General features: G+C 44.6%; 1 protein-coding gene across 2 annotated transcripts in view; it reads left to right on the top strand.

Moving 5' to 3' along the window:
- tmeff2a (transmembrane protein with EGF-like and two follistatin-like domains 2a) overlaps window positions 1-20,000 on the top strand; it is a 105,546-nt gene that overhangs the window by 34,600 nt on the left and 50,946 nt on the right. For both annotated transcript variants that reach the window (XM_056580065.1, XM_056580066.1), the window contains exon 3: window positions 5,770-5,899. In XM_056580065.1, coding sequence (XP_056436040.1) covers window positions 5,770-5,899 — 130 coding nt within the window. The remainder of the gene's footprint in view (window positions 1-5,769; window positions 5,900-20,000) is intronic.

Here is a 20,000-nt window from a genome sequence, read left to right as displayed (position 1 = left end):
AATGAATGCCTTCCCAGACAGAAATCCTTACAGTGAGCGGATAGAAGAAAAGAGACTGGGCAGACAGCATACGCACACTGGACATACCACAACGGACAGACCGAGGTGATATTGTGGCACAATGACACATGGCAGAGAAATACAGCGGTTTTCTGTCAGACATTTGTGGATAACAGGACACAGTACTGAAAGACACATGCGATGTGCTGGATTTTCAACAGCCTCGTCCCTGGCTGTCATGGCCTGAAAGCCACTGGAAAAGTGGAAATAAAATCCATTCTTCTGTAAGCAGAGCTAAGCCCTGTCCGGGGTCGAGTCGGTTGAGAATGTCCGTGATTTCGACGGGAAAAGGTCCCCTACATTTCCCTGTTTTTTGGGAGTGCCAATTTTTATAAAATGCCACTTACACAACCACACACACACACATGCACACACACACACACACACACACACACACACACACACACACACACACACACACACACACACACACACACACACACACACACACACACACACACACACACACACACACACACACACACACACACACACACACTCCCACACACACACGTCCTCTCAACTAGGGGGATACATAAGTAGTGAGCGAGAGAAGGATGGAGAGAGAAGGAGGGAGAAGAGAGAGAGTTTGAGCATGAGAGGGGGTTGGAGGACAACGAGCAGGATAGACACAGAGATAATTAGAGGGAGAAAGAGACTAGGAGGGATAGCGAGAGAAAGAACGGAGACTGCCACAATTGGAAATTGGAAACACAATAGTGGGAACAAATGTAATATGTCCTCTGCGACAAACAAAAAATGTTGTATATTGGCAGCCAGATATCTCATCTCCTGCCATAATCTCACGGACAATCTCCAATGGTTGTTATTGTTTATTAATATATTAGGATTGTTTTCTCTGTTGTTATTTGCAGCCTTGTGTCTTTGTGTACTGTTGCTAGAAACATGTTGCTTTTGTTGTGCTTTGGCAACATAAGGCAATGCCTTTCCCATGGCAGTAAAGCCCTTGAAATGACAACCAATTGAATCGACAGGCAAAACGACGGAGACAAGGAGACAGAGAGTAAGAGGGACGAGAGAGAGGAGAGATAAATGGTCCGAGAGAGAGAGAGAGAGAGAGAGAGAGAGAGAGAGAGAGAGAGAGAGAGAAGAGAGAGAGGGGGAAGAGGAGAGAGAGAGGAGAGAGAGAAAATGGTCCGAGAGAGAGAGAGAGGAGAGGGAGAGAGAGAAGAGAGAGATAGAGAGGGGAGACAAGGGAGAGAGAGAGAGAACGAGAGAGAGGGAGAGAGGAGAGTGAGGGAGAGAGAGAGAGAGGAGGAGAGGGAGAGAGAGAGAGAGAGAGAGAGAGAGAGAGAGAAGAGAGCACGAGGGTGCCCTGCAGCAACCCTCAAGGGCATGTTGTAAGAGTTTTGGTTAAGGACGTGGAAAGCCAACCCCCTTTTCACGCCCCGCACAGCACGCTGCCGCCATTAAAACCATGACCACCAACCCGTCCATCTCCTCTCTCCTTCCCTCCTCCCTCCTCTCCTCCTCCTCCTCCTCCTCCTCCTCCCTCTCCCTCCTCCTCCTCCACCCCCTCGATGGGGATGGAGACCCGGACGGATGTTTAGGCCCTCAGTCACGACCCCTGCCCTCGGGCCAACGGCTGCAGCGGTGGATCCGATGCGACGTATGGAAGATCAAGAAGAACCAGAGGGTTGGGGTGGTGTTGAGGGGTTGTTCTTGCGTAGAAGGGGCCCCTAACAGATGCCCTCAGGCACCCAGCCTTTTCCTTTAGTTGCGTCATCTTCCAAACGAACGGGATGGAGCCTCCACGTTGAGAAACAACGGCAGTCTGCCCGGGGGGGAGGGAGGGTGGAGAGGGAGAGAGAGAGAGAGGGAAGGCGGAGTGTAAAAGCATGCGGCCCCGCAGTAAGCCTTGCAAGCTCCTTTGTGAGGCGTGCCATCTCCCGCTCTACTTTGATGGGATTATATGTCTCTCTCTCTCTCTCTCTCTCTCTCTCTCTCTCTCTCTCTCTCTCTCTCTCTCTCTCTCTCCTCTCTCTCTCTCTCTCTCTCTCTCTCTCTCGCAAGTCTCTCCCTCTCTGACTCTTTATGTTCCTCTTTCACCTCCTCTCCCTCTCGCTCTCTGTCGCTCTCTCTTTTACACCCCTGCCATCGCACCCTCTCTCTCCCCTCTCATCTCTCTCTGTCTATCTCTCTATGCTTGCACTCATGGGTGCTTAGCGATTCATCCTTTCTTTCATATTTTCTTTCTCTCCAACCCTAACCCCCCCGGCCCCCGCCTTTCCTCTCATCTTCTCCTCCTCATCCTGTCTTCTTCCCATCCCCTCTCCTCCTCACCTCCCCTCTCCTTTCATCCTCTTCTCCTCACTTCCCCTCTCCTTTCATCCTCTCCTACAACTCCTTTCCCCCTCCAACTTCTCCTCTGCCTCCTTCTTCTCCTCATCCCTTTCCTCCTCCATATCCTCTCCTTCTCCTCATCTCCTCCTCCTCCTCCTCCTCCTCCTCTCCTTACCCTCCTCCTTCTCCACCTCCTCCTCTCCTCTGCTCCTCCTCCCCCTCCACCTCTCCTCCTCCTTCTGTCCTCCTCTCCTCTCCTCTCCTCCTTTTCTCCTCCTCCTCCTCTTCCCCCTCCTCCTATTATTTGCTCTGCTCCTCCAAGTCTGTCCCTGTCAGATACTAGAGGTGGTGGTCTCACTCCAATGCAGCCAGCCTCCACAATCGATGGCGAGGTTATTTTCGGATGGCCTGTAGCAGCGTCCAAGACTGTGTGTTTGTGTGTGTGTGTGTGTGTGTGTGTGTGTGTGTGTGTGTGTGTGTGTGTGTGTGTGTGTGTGTGTGTGTGTGTGTGTGTCTGTGTGTGTGTGTGTCTGTGTCTGTGTGCGTGTGTGTGTGTGTGTGTGTGTCATGTTCTATTGAGACAAAAGCCAGGAAAAAAGTGAAATGCAATCTGTTCCAATGTGTCTCCTCTTTCTGGACCCACACACAGGCACAGCCATGTGTTTGCATTGTGTTGCACATATGTGTGTGTGTGTGTGTGTGTGTGTGTGTGTGTGTGTGTGTGTGTGTGTGTGTGTGTGTGTGTGTGTGTGTGTGTGTGTGTGTGTGTGTGTGTGTGTGTGTGTGTGTGTGTGTGTGTGTGTGTGTGTGTGTGTGTGTCGTAGCAGCAGCAGATGGACCCACGCTCCTAGCTTGTGTTTCGGTCAGCTGTGTTTGCCCAGACGAGAATTGCTTCCAGTCTAACACATTAGAGTCTAAAAGGGGAGGAGAGAGGGGCGTCAACATAAGCCCCCTCGATCTTAAGAAAAACTTTGCTGGGTAATGAATCCAATATCTCTTTATTGACAATGGGTCTTAAATATGCTCTCTTTTAGGTTATCTTACACGTTTATGCCTGGTACATTGAGTTATTGAGCAATTTATTCTAAACCAGCCTCGACAAATACTGATCAGATGTTCACAGTGCACATACAAATAGTGTGTGTGTGTGTGTGTGTGTGTGTGTGTGTGTGTGTGTGTGTGTGTGTGTGTGTGTGTGTGTGTGTGTGTGTGTGTGTTGTGTGTGTGTGTGTGTGTGTGTGTGTGTGTGTGTGTGTGTGTGTGTGTGTGTGTGTGTGTGTGTGTGTGTGTGCACATGCAAACATGCTTGCAGTCAACATTGTCCAGCAAATTTGATAGTGAAATAAATATCCCCTAAAGGGACAGTATTTGAGTTATCTGCTGAAATTTGAACAAAAATGAATTGCTTTGTAACGTTTGAATGATATTACTTGGATCTTTGACCAATGAGGTTGACGTTCAGTTCAAAATGATAATTAAAATAAACCAAGTCTGTTTCAAACAGAGACCCAAGGACAGGCAAATCCATCTGTCTAACTATCAGAACGACATCATCGTCATCTCAGAGAATGCTCTCTTCCTGCCTCATTGTTCTCTGTGAAGACCATTGTTCACGTGCTTGTCTCCATACGCCACCCAATCTCCGAGAATTGAGTTACAAGCACTTTGTGACTGAACTAATTGTGAGTACAGTGAGTTTAGTATTAATTTGGCACAAGGCAGTGGAGATCGATAGAGTCTTTGTCCAAATGAATGTCCTCCCCCTCTTGGGTTATCTGTTTTACTACTGAATACGTTAGGGCTGAGAATTAATTCGGTCATTGCCATATATCTTTACAAAATACATGGTGTATTGGGAGATCAAAAAAGAGCAATGATTTGAAATAAATGTGGTTTTGTTCACTTAAGTAATTTATTACAAGCTCATCCATTAAGCCCATCAATAATTTTAAGTTTGGTGGTTAGATATTAACAGTTTTTAAGTGTCCCTTCAATAATAATGACCTACACCGATTAATCACATAACCCTATAGATGCCGACATTATGGTGCTTCCGTGCCAGATACTAAATACATGCACACTTACACGCATACACACACACCCACACACACAGGCACACAAAAACATGCATGCAAGCACACACACACACACACACACATCAAACCCTAGAACATGAAAGCTCTAACGGTGGGTAGTTCAACCTCCCAGCAGGAAAACACGGCTTCTGTCCCTCCTGCTCCGACTTATTGCACCTCAAGGTGAAATCAAGAGGTCTGAAATAGCCTGGAGTTAGCTACTTGACTCCATTCACCTAGGGGGGAGGGGGGGGGGGGGGGGGGGGGGGGAGGAACGCTGGGTAGCAGGTTAGCTGGATGTTTGCCCTTGCCCGGAGGAAATTAGATAATTTCTTCATTATTCAAGTTGAGTCAGTACATAATTGTTATTGATTGAGGCTATTTGTTCTCCTATATTGCCTAATTTGAATAAGGTCCTTTTAAAGAGAAGGGGGGAAGTTATACTATTTCAGTCCCTTGGTTGTGGTTCCTATGGTAGCTTTTGTTTAGGTGGTTGGTCGGTTAATTGGTTGATATGTTACGTCGACTTAGTTAAAATAACCACAATGCATATTTTTTCTGTGAGGAAAAATTAACAAGTATCAAAGAATGTTATGAACTGAAAAAGCATAGGGTGAATAAATAGTTATTCTTTGAAAGCCGGAGAACTTCTAAGAAACTCTTGGAAAGGGTCTGATATGTTTCCTTCCGCGGCAGATGACTTTGTGGATTTGTTCTGCTTTCATGTGCTTCGATCTTTGATCATTCAGTGGATTAGGTTCATAAGAAGTTTTTATCAGAAGCGAGCTCTCCAAGTACATCTAAATACATCACTTGTGGTGGGTGGAATTAACGGCATTAATTATACTATATACTTTGATTATACTTTCAGAGTTGCATTGATGTGTATAGTGGAACGCAGAGGTCAACTCATTTAAAGCAACGCATCACTTTAGTTTTTTTTCTGTTGTTTAAGGGAAAGAATGACTATGAAGTGTGTCTGGAGGTGGAAGGGTTCAAAGAGACATTGTGCTCTGAATATATTGCTTTGTGAAAAAAAGAAGAAGGAACTGACTGAAGACGCATGATCTACACAGTGGGCCTTTTTTTTAAGCTTTTCTTCAGTTCATATATTGAAAGTGTTGATCGAAGGTTACGTTTCGGGATGAATAATCTATTCAGTTCAGTATGGGCTCAATGATGACATTCGGAAAGATGTCCACAATATGAATATGGAAGTGTTTGACGATGCTATGCCATACTAAATTGAAAATTCCTTCTCTCTCCTGCCCTCCTCTCCCCCTCTTCCTCCTCCTCCTCCTCCTCCTCCTCCTCCTCCTCTCTTCCTCAGTGTAATAATGACTATGTGCCGGTGTGTGGCTCCAACAATCAGAACTACCAAAACAAGTGCTTCCTACGCCGCGACGCCTGCAAGCAGCAGTCAGAGGTTCTCGTGACGTCAGACGGTGCCTGCCCAGCCGGTAGGTGACAGTACATTCACAGTCAATTCACAATGTTCAATACGTCATTTGTTACCCAAATATACGCTGGGATTAGGACGGCTAGCCTCGTGGTTACGGTGCCTGACTCCAACCCTAATGCATGCAGTGCAGAGTGCCTGACCCCTACCTGCAATCTAATGTATGCCCACAGTGTGGGCATACACTTTCCAGGGGTGTGCATTATGTAAGGGAGAATGTATAGAACGCCGGTCATTGTCGGGAAAATAAACCCCGACAGGGCAAACAGTCTTGCTTCGCCCTGAAGGGGCTTATTTTCGATAATGACCGACGACTTTCTATACATGATCCCGCTTATAACACGGCTACCTGCCAAAACTAAAAAATAACGTCACATGGTGTGTCTTTTTAAAACATATTTGTTACAAGCATTCGTAGTGTTGATCAGCAGAGAAATAGTCTGCCAAAGACGTTGACATCGCTTAGTTGATAAGTTATCCGGCTACTTGCGGAGTGATGCGAAAGACGGTAAAAAGTCCACTTTCCTTGACAGCTGTCAATTATACTTAGCAACGGTGAATTATCAAATATAATTCACCGCCGGACGTTGTGAAGGGCCCATGCTAATGAACGGAGCGTTCCACAGCATTGAGAAGACCCGTGTAATAATTTCTAATAAGTTACATGGCTGGCATTTAACACAGTTCCAAAATCAATGCTCTTCAAATCCAACTTTCCAAATCCATCACAAAACCAACAACGGTCAGAGGAACCTAGCAAGCAGATGTTTCCTTGACAACTCAAAAGCAATATGCTCAAAGCACAATGGAAGAAAATGAATTTCAGCTGATTAAGATAAACACACAATAACATTAGAGATGAAAGAAACTATTATGTCATGGATGTTGGGAACTGTGGTGTAACCAGTATAAACCGCTCCAGGCTGTCCTATTATTTGAAATAATGTAGAATAGTAATACAAGCGTAACATATAACATAATATTGTAATTTTCGCTTAGGCCATTAGCTGGGCAAATTCTGATAATCAATCAACCAAGCTTATTCACGTAATGATCCCATACTGTTGCAGGATAGTCTAGTGATGAGGGGGTTGGGGGCTTCACTCCCAGCCAAAGGGTCCTTGGTTCCGAATCCCCACGTTGAGCCACCACCCCTACGTCCTCGTTAATGAAATAAGAAAACACAAACTGCAAGTCGCTTCGGAAAAGCATCTGATGAATGAATGAATAATGAATGGTAATGATAAAATATCATTCATGCAACGCTGTACATAGGAAAAACATAGACACACAATCAAATCATCAAACCTTGTTTTCGAACACAAATACAATGTAGATTTGGTTTGAAAGCCTTCTGGGGACACAGATAGAGATTGTCCTTGAAAAATGAAGCATGTTTTTTTTTACTATATTTCTCATATTAATGATTATCCATTGCCTGCATCTTAATGCAGAATTACATGCTGAACAGAAAATGGTGATGTAATGTCAGATTTTGCGGTAATGAAGAAGTTTGTGTGTGTATTTGTGTGTGTGTGTGTGTGTGTGTGTGTGTGTGTGTGTGTGTGTGTGTGTGTGTGTGTGTGTGTGTGTGTGTGTGTGTGTGTGTGTGTGTGTGTGTGTGTGTGTGTGTGTGTGTGTGTTAGCGTGTGTGTGTGTGTGCGTGCATGTGTGTGTGACAGATACCACTGATGATCTCTTGCTGTTTGAAAGCAGAGAAACGATTTGAGCTGTCAGAGTCCTGCTGCTAGCTCTTATTAAAGCCACACAAACACACACACACACACACACACACACACACACACACACACACACACACACACACACACACACACACACACACACACACACACACACACACACACACACACACACACACACACACACACACACACACACAACATAAGGAAGGCCCCATGCTTATGATTGTCTACCTGTCTGATATGCGGAGAGCGCTGTGTGTTCTTTACAGTATGTTCACACCCGACACTCTTTAGCTCCATTCGTTATTTATTTATGATAACTGGGTTGATAAATGTCCAAGAAAGGAACCTGTAAACCGAAAATTATTACTTTGAAGTGCTGTCACCGCAAGACGCAGAACGAAGGACATTTTTATAAAAGTTTAATAATCTATTTAATATAAAAGATGCATAGCATAGAAACTATGAATTATAAATTATATAAAAGCGTATATTCACAGGTTAAAACCATAACGCCTAGCTTTGGGTAGCTTTTCTACGACGTAGTAAAGTGATGAAAAACATGCCAATAGTGGCACCCATCATAAACTAAATCAAATCAATCTTATATTATATTGGAAAGTTAAACCGCAGTATTTATCCACCATTTGCCCCTACGGTAGGCTCAACGTTTTCCTTCAGCGAACCGGTCCTTTCAACAGTAATGATGGGTAATAACATCCAGGATTAATTACAACAGAGATCTGAAAATAACACGTCAGCACTGTCCAGAAAAATCTCTTTCCCTTTCCAGAAGCGACCACAAACCTCACCACGACGATAATCAACACACAATGACCGTCACACAAGAGCAACAAATTTCATACATTTGAACCCTGTTTTATTTCTAACCATACATTAGATAAGAATATTAGATTAATATTACATTAAGCAGACGCTTTTAGACAGAGTTGATTTCATCAGGTGAAAACGACTGCACACGATTCAAAATATACGTTTATTTTCCAAGGTTCTACTCATAGTGATGCACCATTAACGAGTCACAACGATTGACCACAAAGTGGTGATGTTGTGCCAGTGACTACACCTGCAAAGTTAGTGTTTAGTGGTTAGTGGTTGGCTGGGAGAGCGGTTGGCTGAGACAAGAGTTTGAAGCCAGAAAGACACGCACTGTAGTCCTGGCTGGCTGCAGAGTAAAGTTGCTGACTCAGTTACCTCCCCTACTGACAGGAAGTCCATTAACGCCCTTAAATGGTCATGTCTCAGCAGAGCTCTACCTGTGCAAATAGGAAACACACACAGTGAGAAGCAGCAAGAGGAAGTAGAACTGTGTCAGCCAGACAGTGTGTGTGTGTGAGTGTGTATGTGTGCGTATGTGCACGTATGTGTGTGCGTATATGCGCGTGTGATGGTGTTGTGTTTTGGTCATATGTGAGACTGTGTGTTTGTGCATGTGTTGTGGGCGTGTGTATGTTCTGTGTATGTGTGGGTGTGTGTATCTATCTAGATTTTTCCTGTGTGTGAGCCTCACAAAAGGTTGTCGTGCGGTAAATTGCTTCTTTTTGGTCGGTGTAAGTTCAAGAGAAACGCGTTAGTGTTAGCAGGGAGGTGATATGGATCTGGCTGGTGCACCGCATACCAGGGGAGGGGAGGGGGGGGGGGAGAGAGAGAGAGAGAGAGAGAGAGAGAGAGAGAGAGAGAGAGAGAGAGAGAATAAGAAAGTCTGTGGCTGGTAAACAAAGCGGATGTTTGTTCTCTGTTTGTACCAGCGGTGACTGGAACGATAGCGAAAGCCAGGGCGAAGCACTGACTCCATGATACTGATTTATTCTACACCCACATCATAGGTGAAGCACTGACTACATGATAGCACTGACTACATGATACTGATATATATTCTACACCCACATCATAGGTGAAGCACTGACTACATGATAGCACTGACTACATTATACTGATATATTCTAAACCCACATCAATGGTGAAACAACCACTAACATAATTCACATTAACACACCAGATTATGTTTCACTGAATTTTCTGTGACACAACCAGAAAGAATAGTTTGGGTTGACTCCCAGCACAAATAAACTGGGTTTGATAGTGCCTTTGTAATAGCTTGATTCCCTAGACTAACCTGTAGGCCAAACTGCTCTTCAATCAAAGATGTAGATGTAAAATGTCTCTTTGGATCTATCCCTCTTACATTTAAATATCACATGTTAAATGAGGCAAAAACCACATCAAGTTGGAGCGCACAACATTTTGCTCAAGCCAAAATCTGAAACGTTTGGTTTGGACTAAATGTTAAGAATACTCTGGCTGGTTAAATGAGGCTTGTTTGAAATGTGAACGATTTTCAGAGCTAAAAAGGGAGATGGCAGCAGGAACACAGACTGGCAGATGTACAAAATAGAAGTCCTCATCTAGCGTATGTGGAAAAAAGCAAAATATCCTAAATAATTCCCTCCATGGCACAAAGTTATAAGTTCGTTGTTGTTTCTAACAAAAACAAGGAGTTTTGTTATCTTGCCAGTTTGGCAAGACAGCAGAGCACGTTGCATCACAATAGATGCTTTTAATATGTATGTATTCCCTGCCTTGAATATTCATGTTTTTAAACAGTCAAACGCTGCATTGATCCACATTGTAGCGGCATCTTTGTTCTATTTGCCCGGTACAATTGGTTTCCCTCCACATTAGATCAACGGAAATATGCTTTAGAAATAAATTAGAAACTCTTGATATAATAATCTCATATATTTTCTTTGAAGCACTGAGCTTTTTAAAACCAAATTGATGAAGAATGGTTCGTCTTTGAGTTATGAAAAGGTTGATGCTTCTGAAAGGAAAAGGTGATTTGATCGTTAGTGAACCCCTTTGCTGTTGAAAAACATGTGCTAAGTGAAAAGAGGGAAAGGAAAAAGTATTGAGAGTATGCTCTTTAAAAAAAACAGGATACAATGTGCTTTTCGGAGTAGTGGGAAATGGCCAGCAAGGAACAAGTGCATCCTATTGAAATATTCACCGTGCAATAAATGATTGGGATGTGAAGTGTCTAAGGGCTTAATACAACAAATTATGAATTGTTCTTAGCATCAAAAAAATAAACAAATGTCCTTATTTCTAATGTTAGCACTAACAACAATTGGTACTCTAAAGTGTTAATCCTTAAAGGTGATGTGAAATTGCATTCATAGTGGAGAGCAATTAGCATGGAAGAGAAACATGCTCAAAGTCCTAACCAGCTGTGGGTCAGAACATCACAGTGTTTATGCGAGTGGAAGAGAAATGCTAAGTCTGCCAGCATGGAACTGATAATTTAATTAAAAGAAAAACGAAATCTCTCTAAATCAAACAAAAAAATCCTCCATCTGACTAACTCAAACTTTCAAACCCAAAGTCTCTCTCACTGAAACTCGAAACCACAAAAACAAACTAGCAGTAGTTTAACTGATTTCATTCTGATGTGAAATACACACAGTAGTACAATTTTGGTATATATGGGATTTTGGAAATAGAATGACAGGATGAACATTTATATTTTGAGTTCTTATATTTAGGTACAGTTCTTTATGTTTTTAAAACAGAAAAACATTATTTTGTATGTGTACATGCATGTGTACATGACATTTCTCTCTCTCTCTCTCTCTCTCTCTCTCTCTCTCTCTCTCTCTCTCTCTCTCTCTCTCTCTCTCTCTCTCTCTCTCTCTCTCTCTCTCTCTCTCTCTCTCTCTCTCTCTCTCTCTCTCTCTCTCTCGTACATTCACATGGACCCTAACCCACAGACACACACATGTACCCACACACGCATGCACACACACTCACTCTTATCTTAGGCTCTCCATACTCTCTATTTCCATCTATCAAAAAATATTGTGCACAGTGTAATGGAAGTGTCTGGAACGTACACCCCCACCGATACACGGTACCAGCCATCAGGGTTTCTGCCTTGATAGATCATGGCACACAGACATGTTGAAAACCATCCACACCACTATGGATGGTATATCAAGATAGCTTACAAACCTCTGATGTGCCTTGGCACTGGATCCCCCACAGGCCCGGTTAGGGTCACTTTGGTTCAGTTTCCTGTCTTGTTGGGTGGTTGGTTGAGTGCCAGAAGCCTGTGAGATAGCAGAACATGCGTTTACTGCAGAACAGACTAGTGGTTAGGTTATGTTCTTCAGCATGATGCCGAACCCCCACTGGCTCTTTAATGACTGCATCTGTAGGCCGGGGTCACTTCAAGTACAAGCAAAATGAACACATAGTGAATGAATGTATTGAATTAATACATTTCTCATACATGTGAATTTGTGTTTCTGACAATAGAACAAAGAACGAAGGTCTTTCAACAAATATCATGGAATAAATTGTAACAGATTTTTGATTTGTATTTATTTCTGTGCACACTGCTCGCTTTTTCCCTTTCAAAATTAAACAACTCTCTTTTTGAGCCTGCTTCCTGCACTCCCAGCTAAGTCCATTTCTGTTTCAAACATTATCGATAGCCTAACTGTTTATCTTCAAAGTCAACACGACTTTTAGTATTTCCCTCTCGGTCCAAAACCCCTTGAAAACAAACCCTCTTGAAGCCGCAACCAAACACAAAAGGGCCTCTTCAAAAAGCCCCGTCGTTTGATCTCTCCACAAAAGATCTCCACGAACAAACTAAACGGACGGTGCGCCCGGTGACCTGGCTCCGCTCGTAACACCGACTCCGGCTCGCAGCGGCCGCCGTTTGTTCTCCCGGCGGTCCTCCCTCGCTACCGTGTTTACCGCCACCACGGCAACAACACGCACCAAGCCACCACGGCGTGGATGTTTACCTCAGTAAATAAACCTGACAGCCTGTGGATGCCCCCCCCCGCCCACCCCTGCTCCCATAAGTCGTGTCCTGACACGCCGGAGGCCGTCGGGCCCGGGCGGAGGCGGGCGTCAAGGTCTGCTCGCCTTACCTGGCGGTAAACAGGAAGTTGAGGGGCCTGTCGCGTGCGGCTTAATCCCCTGCCAAGTGAAACGCTCACCATAGACAAGCGCTCACCGCTCGATAAACACGTTGTCGGTTCTAAACATGTTTTGAACAACCGGGGCTGCTCTCTCATCTTGTTGAGCGCAACGCATCCTGGACTCCAGATGTGAACCGTGTTGTTCTTGTGTTCATATTTATGGAGGAGAGAAAGAAAAACACATTTTGAGTCTCAAGGTGAAAACTTTCAGGTCTGTGGTTTTCACCTTAGTTCTGATTGTCTATATTTAGTTAATGGAGGAGTTGATTATTACATTTTTAGGGGGGGGTTCCCAATGTGACACCTTGCAGAGATAGAGCTAATTTGAACAACTTGGTTCTCTTCCATTTCTTACTAGAGGTTTTCACAGTGACGGTGTGGATCCAGAGTGCGAGAACGGGCAAAGCCCTCAGCGAGGAAAACTTGCTGATAACTGATGCTACAGCAACTTCCTTTTATATATAACATCATGGACTTAACCAAAAAACAGTTCAGCACAATTAGCGGTTAGCTTAGCAAAGCGATTACACCAACGGAGGGTACCCCCCCATCCGCCCCCCCCCCTCCAGCCCTCCTCCTCACTAACACGTCGCACACACACACACATGATCGCAAACAGACACACAGACACACATGCACGTACGCACCTTCGCGCTAAAGCAGAGAGTCGACCGAAAGCAGGTGCTAACGCAGCATTTCTTCCCAACGCGGTTCCGAAAGTGAGGGCTGCTGTAAACAACTGGAAGAAGCCCAAAGCACTAGACATCACAGGGATTGCTGAAAGGGGAGAACCCCCCACTTCTGTTCGTACGATGCAGGGTGTTGTGAAAGAATCTAAGAAAGTTTCAGGATTTGCATTCTCCATTGGTCCGATTTGGAAAATGATGTCAATGGTCCAACTTTCTGCAAATGTTTCACAACACAGGTAAGAGGCTGTGAAGGTTCCCCCTTTAAGGTGGAATTTAAACCCTGGTGAATGTTTGCAGCTCATTGCATCAGAGTTTGGTGAGACTGACAGCCACAAATGACAGGGATGTTATGTTGAAGATCTCCCTTTAAACAGATAACAGTAAACTGGCACATAACAATAACAAAAATGTTTTTATATTTGTTCCTTTAACGTGATTGATTTGGCTTTGAGTGCATGCCACACGGTGGATCCAAGAGGATTGGAAGATGTATTAATGACACACATACAACGAAACTCTCAAATTTCACAAATGTCAATAACACTGATAAGCAAAGTGGCTGCAATCAATTATGATCACTAACATTAATTGACTTATAACATCAACACTAATATTAATTTGTATGCTGAACATTGACATACAACATACGTCCCGGCATGAAGGGCTTTCACACTGTTCACTTGGCTAAGCCCTAGGCTAACATGAGCCCCAGGCTAGGATAAACCAGGGTTTAATGACCCGTGCTCCCACACCTTTCTACTGGCCCCGGGCTAGGGAAGGAGTTAGCCCTGGGAAAATCACGGTGTGAAAGCCCCTATCGCCGTTGCAGTGAAGCTGACTGGAGTTGCTATCAAAGGTTGTTAGAGTTTGATACTCTTTGTGTTTAGTTCTCTCTGCCCTGGGGGCGGGCTGACTGTATAACTAATGATGATGTGCTCCTTTATTAACCTCGGTGGGGAGGTGGTGGGGGGGCGTCCTTGGAAAGGCTGAATAGTGAAACTTATCGAGATGTACTGCATTGCCCGAGGACGCCTCAGCAGTGTGGATGAACTGACCTAAAAGACTGACAACCTCCCTCCCAAACTCTCTTGTCCATACCCTCCTTTTCTCCTTCTCCTACCATCTTTCCTTCCCTCTCCTCCTCCTCCTCTTCTTCTGCCCCTCCTTCCTCCCAACCCCTTCCTTCCTCATCATCCGCCTTGTTATCCTTCTCCTGCTCTCCTTCCTTCTGCTGCTTCTCTCATCCTCCTAGCATCCTACCTTTCCTTTTATCCTCCTGCTCGTCTCCTGCTCCTCCTTCCTTCCATCCCCTCCCTTCCTCATCATCCTCCCCTCCCCCTCCCCCTCCTCCTCCTCTCCTTCCTCCTCCTCCCCTCCGTCCTTCTGCTCCTTCTCTCATCCTCACATCCTATACTCCCTGTTCCTCCTCCTTCTCTTCTCCTGCTCCTCCTTCCTTCCATCCCCTCCTCATCCTTCTCCCACTCCTCCTCCTTCTCTTCCTCTCCTTCATCCTCCCCCTCATCATCCTGACAAGCATCCTATTATTTCCTTTCCTCCCCCTCTTTCCTCTACCCTCCTCCTCCTTCTCCTATCCTTCCTCCTCCTCCTTATCCTCCTAGCATCCTATTCTTTCCTTTCTTCCTCCTCCTCCTCCTCCCCCCCTTCTTATCCTCACATCCCCTCCTCCTCCTCCTCCTCGCCTCATCCTCCTAGCATCCTATTCTTCTCTGTCCTCCTCATCTTTCCTTGCCTCTTTCTCCTTCTCCTGCCTTTCTTACCCTCACATCCCCTCCTCCTCCTCCTCTCCTCATCCTCCTAGCATCCTATTCTTCTCTGTCCTCCTCCTCCTCCTTCCTCCTCTTTCTTTCTAACGCTCCGGTATTTTAGCAGGGATTGAGCATGTAAACTTTGCGGAGGAGTTGGGTGCTAAATCAGGCTGACTGCGGACCACAGGGGTCGCGGTGGATTACTGTAACAACAGTGGCTCTCCTGCCGTGTTTGTAATGTACCGCCCAGTGTTACTTTAATGGAAGGTTTCTTCAACGTCACCGCCACCACCGCCTCAACAACAACAACAGGAAATAAACCCAGATACAGCGCCACGCTGTGTGTGTCCTGTTGGAACTCCCGCTGATGTGAATTAGTTTAGATAGCTTTTGCTTTTAATGGGAGGTTTGATGGGTGCAAGTGAGTCTGGGGAGGTTTTTCTTTGTTTGTGTGAGGAGAGTGTTTGATTTGTGTGTAGGTGTTTTTGTGTGTGTGGGAGTGTTTTTGCTTTGTGTGTGGGTGTATCTGTGCATGTGTGTGTGTTTGTGCCTGTAATCTGAGAAATCTGACAATTGTTTTGTTGGTTGAACATGTGCATGATTGTGGCCATGCATATTTGAACGCTTGTGCTTGAATATACATGTAGGACAGTGGCCTTACATCCTTTGTGCATCACTGCATTTGTGAAGGATCTAAGGTGTCCGTGTTTAACAGAACCAAGTCATTAGATGTCTGGCCAGCAGTGTGTGTCCCAGCAGGCTATCCATCTGGTCTCCTGTTCTAAGAGTGTGAAGGTAGCCCATTAAAACATCACGTCCACATGTTCCAGCAGTGGTGGTTGGATACACCCAGATGCCCAGAGCAAGCCGAATATCTGTCAGCAGAACGGAAGCCATCCACTCGTTGCTGGCCAGGCTTGGCTTTATGTGTGTGTGTGTGTGTGTGTGTGTGTGTGTGTGTGTGTGTGCGTGCGTGCGTGCGTGTGTGTGTGTGTGTGTGTGTATGTGCGTGCGTGCGTGCGTGCGTGCGTGCGTGCGTGCGTGCGTGCGTGCGTCTGTGTCTGTGTCTGTGTGTACGCCTGTAGTTACTGTAATAGATTTTTCCCAATCATTTTCTTCTCCGCTTTCATCTTTGTTTTCGGCATCGTCCTCCAGCCGCCTCTCTGGCCTATACCCCACGTCTTCGTCTCCTCCTTTTTCTCCTCTCCCACTTCCTGTCCTCCACCTCTCCTGTCATCTTCTCTTCTGACTTCCTCTCCTCTCATCTCCCCATCCCCCCATCCATTCCTCTTCTTCGGTCCTCTCCTCTCATCTCTTACCCCCTCTCTCATCCACTCTTCTCTTCTGCTCCCTGCTCCTCTCCCCATCTCTTCTCCTCTTCTGTTCTTGTTTCTCCTCTTTTCTTCCACATTCCTCTATCCTTATCTCTCCTCATCACTACCACCTTCACTTTTCTCTCTGCTCATCTCTCTTACTCTCATATTCATCCCCCCCACCACCACTCTCTTCTCCACTTTTCCTGTCCTCATCCCTTCCACTTCACTACCTCCTTCCTCTCTCTTCTCATCCACTTCACTCCCTCCTTCCTCTCGTCCACTTCACTCCCTCCTTCCTCTCTCCTCTCGTACCCTTCACTCCCTTCTTCCTCGCTCCTCTCATCCACTAGTCCCCTCTCTGCTCCTCCTCTAACCTCTTCCTTATTTACCCAGTGTATGACATTAAACGTAACTACATGGCTTTCACGTAAAGCAAACGGCACCTCCGACTGAACCTGCTGTGTTCAAACAAATATATTTCACTACAATTATTATAATTATTATTATTATTATTATTATTATTATTATTATTTTTAATTTCAAATTCAGGCGGAATCAGTGAGGGAGACTTGTGGCTCAGACACCCTTCAGGCATGGCCCTCGATATGGCTCTCACTCAGACTAGGAGCCACCGTTCGCACAAGCAGCAACCTGTATTTTCACAGCGGTTGACTCAAGGGCGTTGAGACAGATTTGACCATGCCTCTATTATTGATTGTACAAAACACAAGGGCTACCAACGGTTTGGTCTTATCACTGTTGACTCTCTAGTTATTAAGAAGATGCTTTAATCAAAAGTCCGACACCCTGGACACTTCACTATCGGAGCTGTTTCGTTACCGTGTCATGAGAAACAATGGAATATGCGTGTTTGAGTTAGTTTCACACTTGGATGAGAATTATTTGCTTCTCATCTCTCTCTCTCTCTCTCTCTCTCTCTCTCTCTCTCTCTCTCTCTCTCTCTCTCTCTCTCTCTCTCTCTCTCTTTCTCTCTCTCTCTCTCTCTCTCTCTCTCTCTCTCTCTCTCTCTCTCTCTCTCTCTCTCTCTCTCTCTCTCTCCTCATATCGGGGTTGAATATGTATCAGGGTTCGTCCAAAGAGTTTAATTGTGGCACTTGGCAACAATGCTCATTAACAGCGAAACCATGTAACATTTCAAAATGGGGTTGTTGCGATGCAGACATTTAGTTTCCAATTAAATTGTTAGGAACACATTATATTTAAATAATACTTAAAAAAGCTGAATATAATGGGTGGCAATGGATAAAGGTTTTGCGAAGTGCTGGAAGTTAAAGCACGACTGTATTCCAGCGCCGCTGTGAGTGCTCTCATCGAAAACACGACCCACTTAAGTTCCAATTAGGACCCACGGCGTTGAACCTCTGGGGCTACTTCAAATTATCATAAAACCAAAAAGGTTGTTTGTATGTTTGGCAAAGTTTCAGGGAAATTGCAGCTCAGCGCTATCCAAGAGTACGTGAAGAAAAATGACGCACGCTATTGGATGACAGATCGTAAGCAATGACAAAAAAAAACGATTTAAAATGTTTATCATCCAAGTACCAGCATTTTATTATTACTAGGTAGAGCTTTTTTATATATCTTGCACTCGAACAAGCCGAGATCTCTTCATGATGATTCTGGAAAGTTTTTTCCCACTTTAGCCCACGTTTGCGCACTGTTGGCTTCATAGCCAGCCCAATCTACAGTGAAAGGCCATCGCATCCTCTACTCACCCCGTTGTGTCGTACTCACAGAAGGACACTTTTCTGCTGCTTCTCAAAATCCCTGGGTCATCGTGATAAGAAAGTTTAGAGACTTTTCATCATGATAAAAAGTCTCTAAAGTACTAGTCCAATCAGCAAACCGATTTCAGGTTTGAGATAAACATTTCCAAAAGTTAGATCAAAAGAGTCTTCCTTGCGACATGCTAGTCCCATGAAAGTGGTAGCTGCTTCCTATCCTCATTCACAGTGCATATCAATAGGTCGAGCGTTGAGAACGGAAAGTTTGAAACACAAACAAAATCAGCCTCTCTTTGAAAGAGGCAACGCCACACTCCAGGAAAACAATGGAGTGGGTTGCGTACGGAGTCAGCATGTTCATTGAAGATGTACTATATGTATTGATGTATTATTTAAACCAAAGTTTCTGCTTCCTCAACCTCTTGTTGTATTAAACCAATAGCAATAATGTGGAAGCCCCAGGCGATAATGTATCAAAATTCTGAGCGCATAATATAATATCATTTTGCCTATCATTTTACAACGTTTACAATGTTAGTTCACCTATTACGTAATGAAGCAAGCATAATAATTTCTTCCTTACGTTATGAAGCAGGCATAATCATTTTCTATCTATCTATTTTTTTTGTATATCACGAGATTCGACCCTGAGGGTGATTCAGACTTGATTTATATGTGGGCATGGATGTCGTTTAGACATCAGTAGATCAACGGGGGAGGGGGGGGGGGGGGGGGTAGGCCGGTGGGCTTGCAAGGGGCGGGATATGACGTAGGGTCTAATTTCGCAAGAGGTGGGATAAGTGTGGTCGCTGTCACTGTAGTTTGTTTTGATTTGACCATAGACAAAAGGGAGGCAGAACTTGCAGAACTCATCGCGATCATATTAAATCTTTCTGAAATTATGCATCATATATTCCGTTGCATCCCCAAAATCCGGAGCATCGATTGATGAAAGATTGGAGCGTGAGTTAGAGACAAATAGAAGAAACGACGAAGAACGACTGCGTTACCAGAGCAAGAGAGAGTATTTTCTTGCTTAATTTCACATATAACATATGGCACTTGGACAAATGTCGTTAATTTCTGTGTTTAACTGAGAAAACAGGGAGTGGAAGGACGGGACCCTATAAGGTTCAGCTGACTGTTGTCAGTAATAATAATTAAAAAAACGTTTTCTATACACCTGCAGCTGTGAACTCATTTATTTTAATTTATTGTATGATGTCTTCTTTTGGGGTTATGATAAGACCTATCTTTCAGCGTTCACCACAAATGACTCGACCAACATTAAAATATTTTTCAACCATTCAGCGAACAAAAGGCAACAGGCTGATTATCATTTTGGGGGCCACTCAATGACATGCAGAAACGTCATCAACATGCCCAATGAAGTGGTGTGAGAAATACCTACTTTCTACTCCTCTTTCACATATGAGGTATTAATAGTTCCTACGGAGAAAATAATATCATAGGGGTAGTATTATTCAGGAGATTTTCAGGGTACAAATGTCAGGATATGTTGACCATATAGACGGACCATCAGGAGAATAACAGGAGAATATCAGGACAGGAGAATGCCTTCAGACACACGTCCTTAATGTGCAAAGTAAACAATGCACAAAGTAAATAAGGTGCAAAGTCAAACCGGAGAAGTGATTCCGTAAATTATTTTGTTGAACCAATCACAGCCCTTTCCGTCTCTGTTGCGTCGACGGATCGTTAAAAAATATTGTATGCGTAAGTTTGTGCACGTGTGTGTATGTGATGTGCGTGCGTGCGTGTGCCCGGTGTATGTGTGCGTTCGAACGTGCTGTGTGTGTGTGTGAGCTGCAAGTTGCTTGGCAAATGGGCACTGACCAGGCCTGCTATTT

The sequence above is a fragment of the Gadus chalcogrammus genome, chromosome 20 (genome assembly GCF_026213295.1).
Source record: "Gadus chalcogrammus isolate NIFS_2021 chromosome 20, NIFS_Gcha_1.0, whole genome shotgun sequence".
Lineage (NCBI taxonomy): Eukaryota > Metazoa > Chordata > Actinopteri > Gadiformes > Gadidae > Gadus > Gadus chalcogrammus.
The sequence above is the reverse complement of the archived record's forward strand: the minus strand, read 5'-3'. Positions and strand labels throughout refer to the sequence as shown.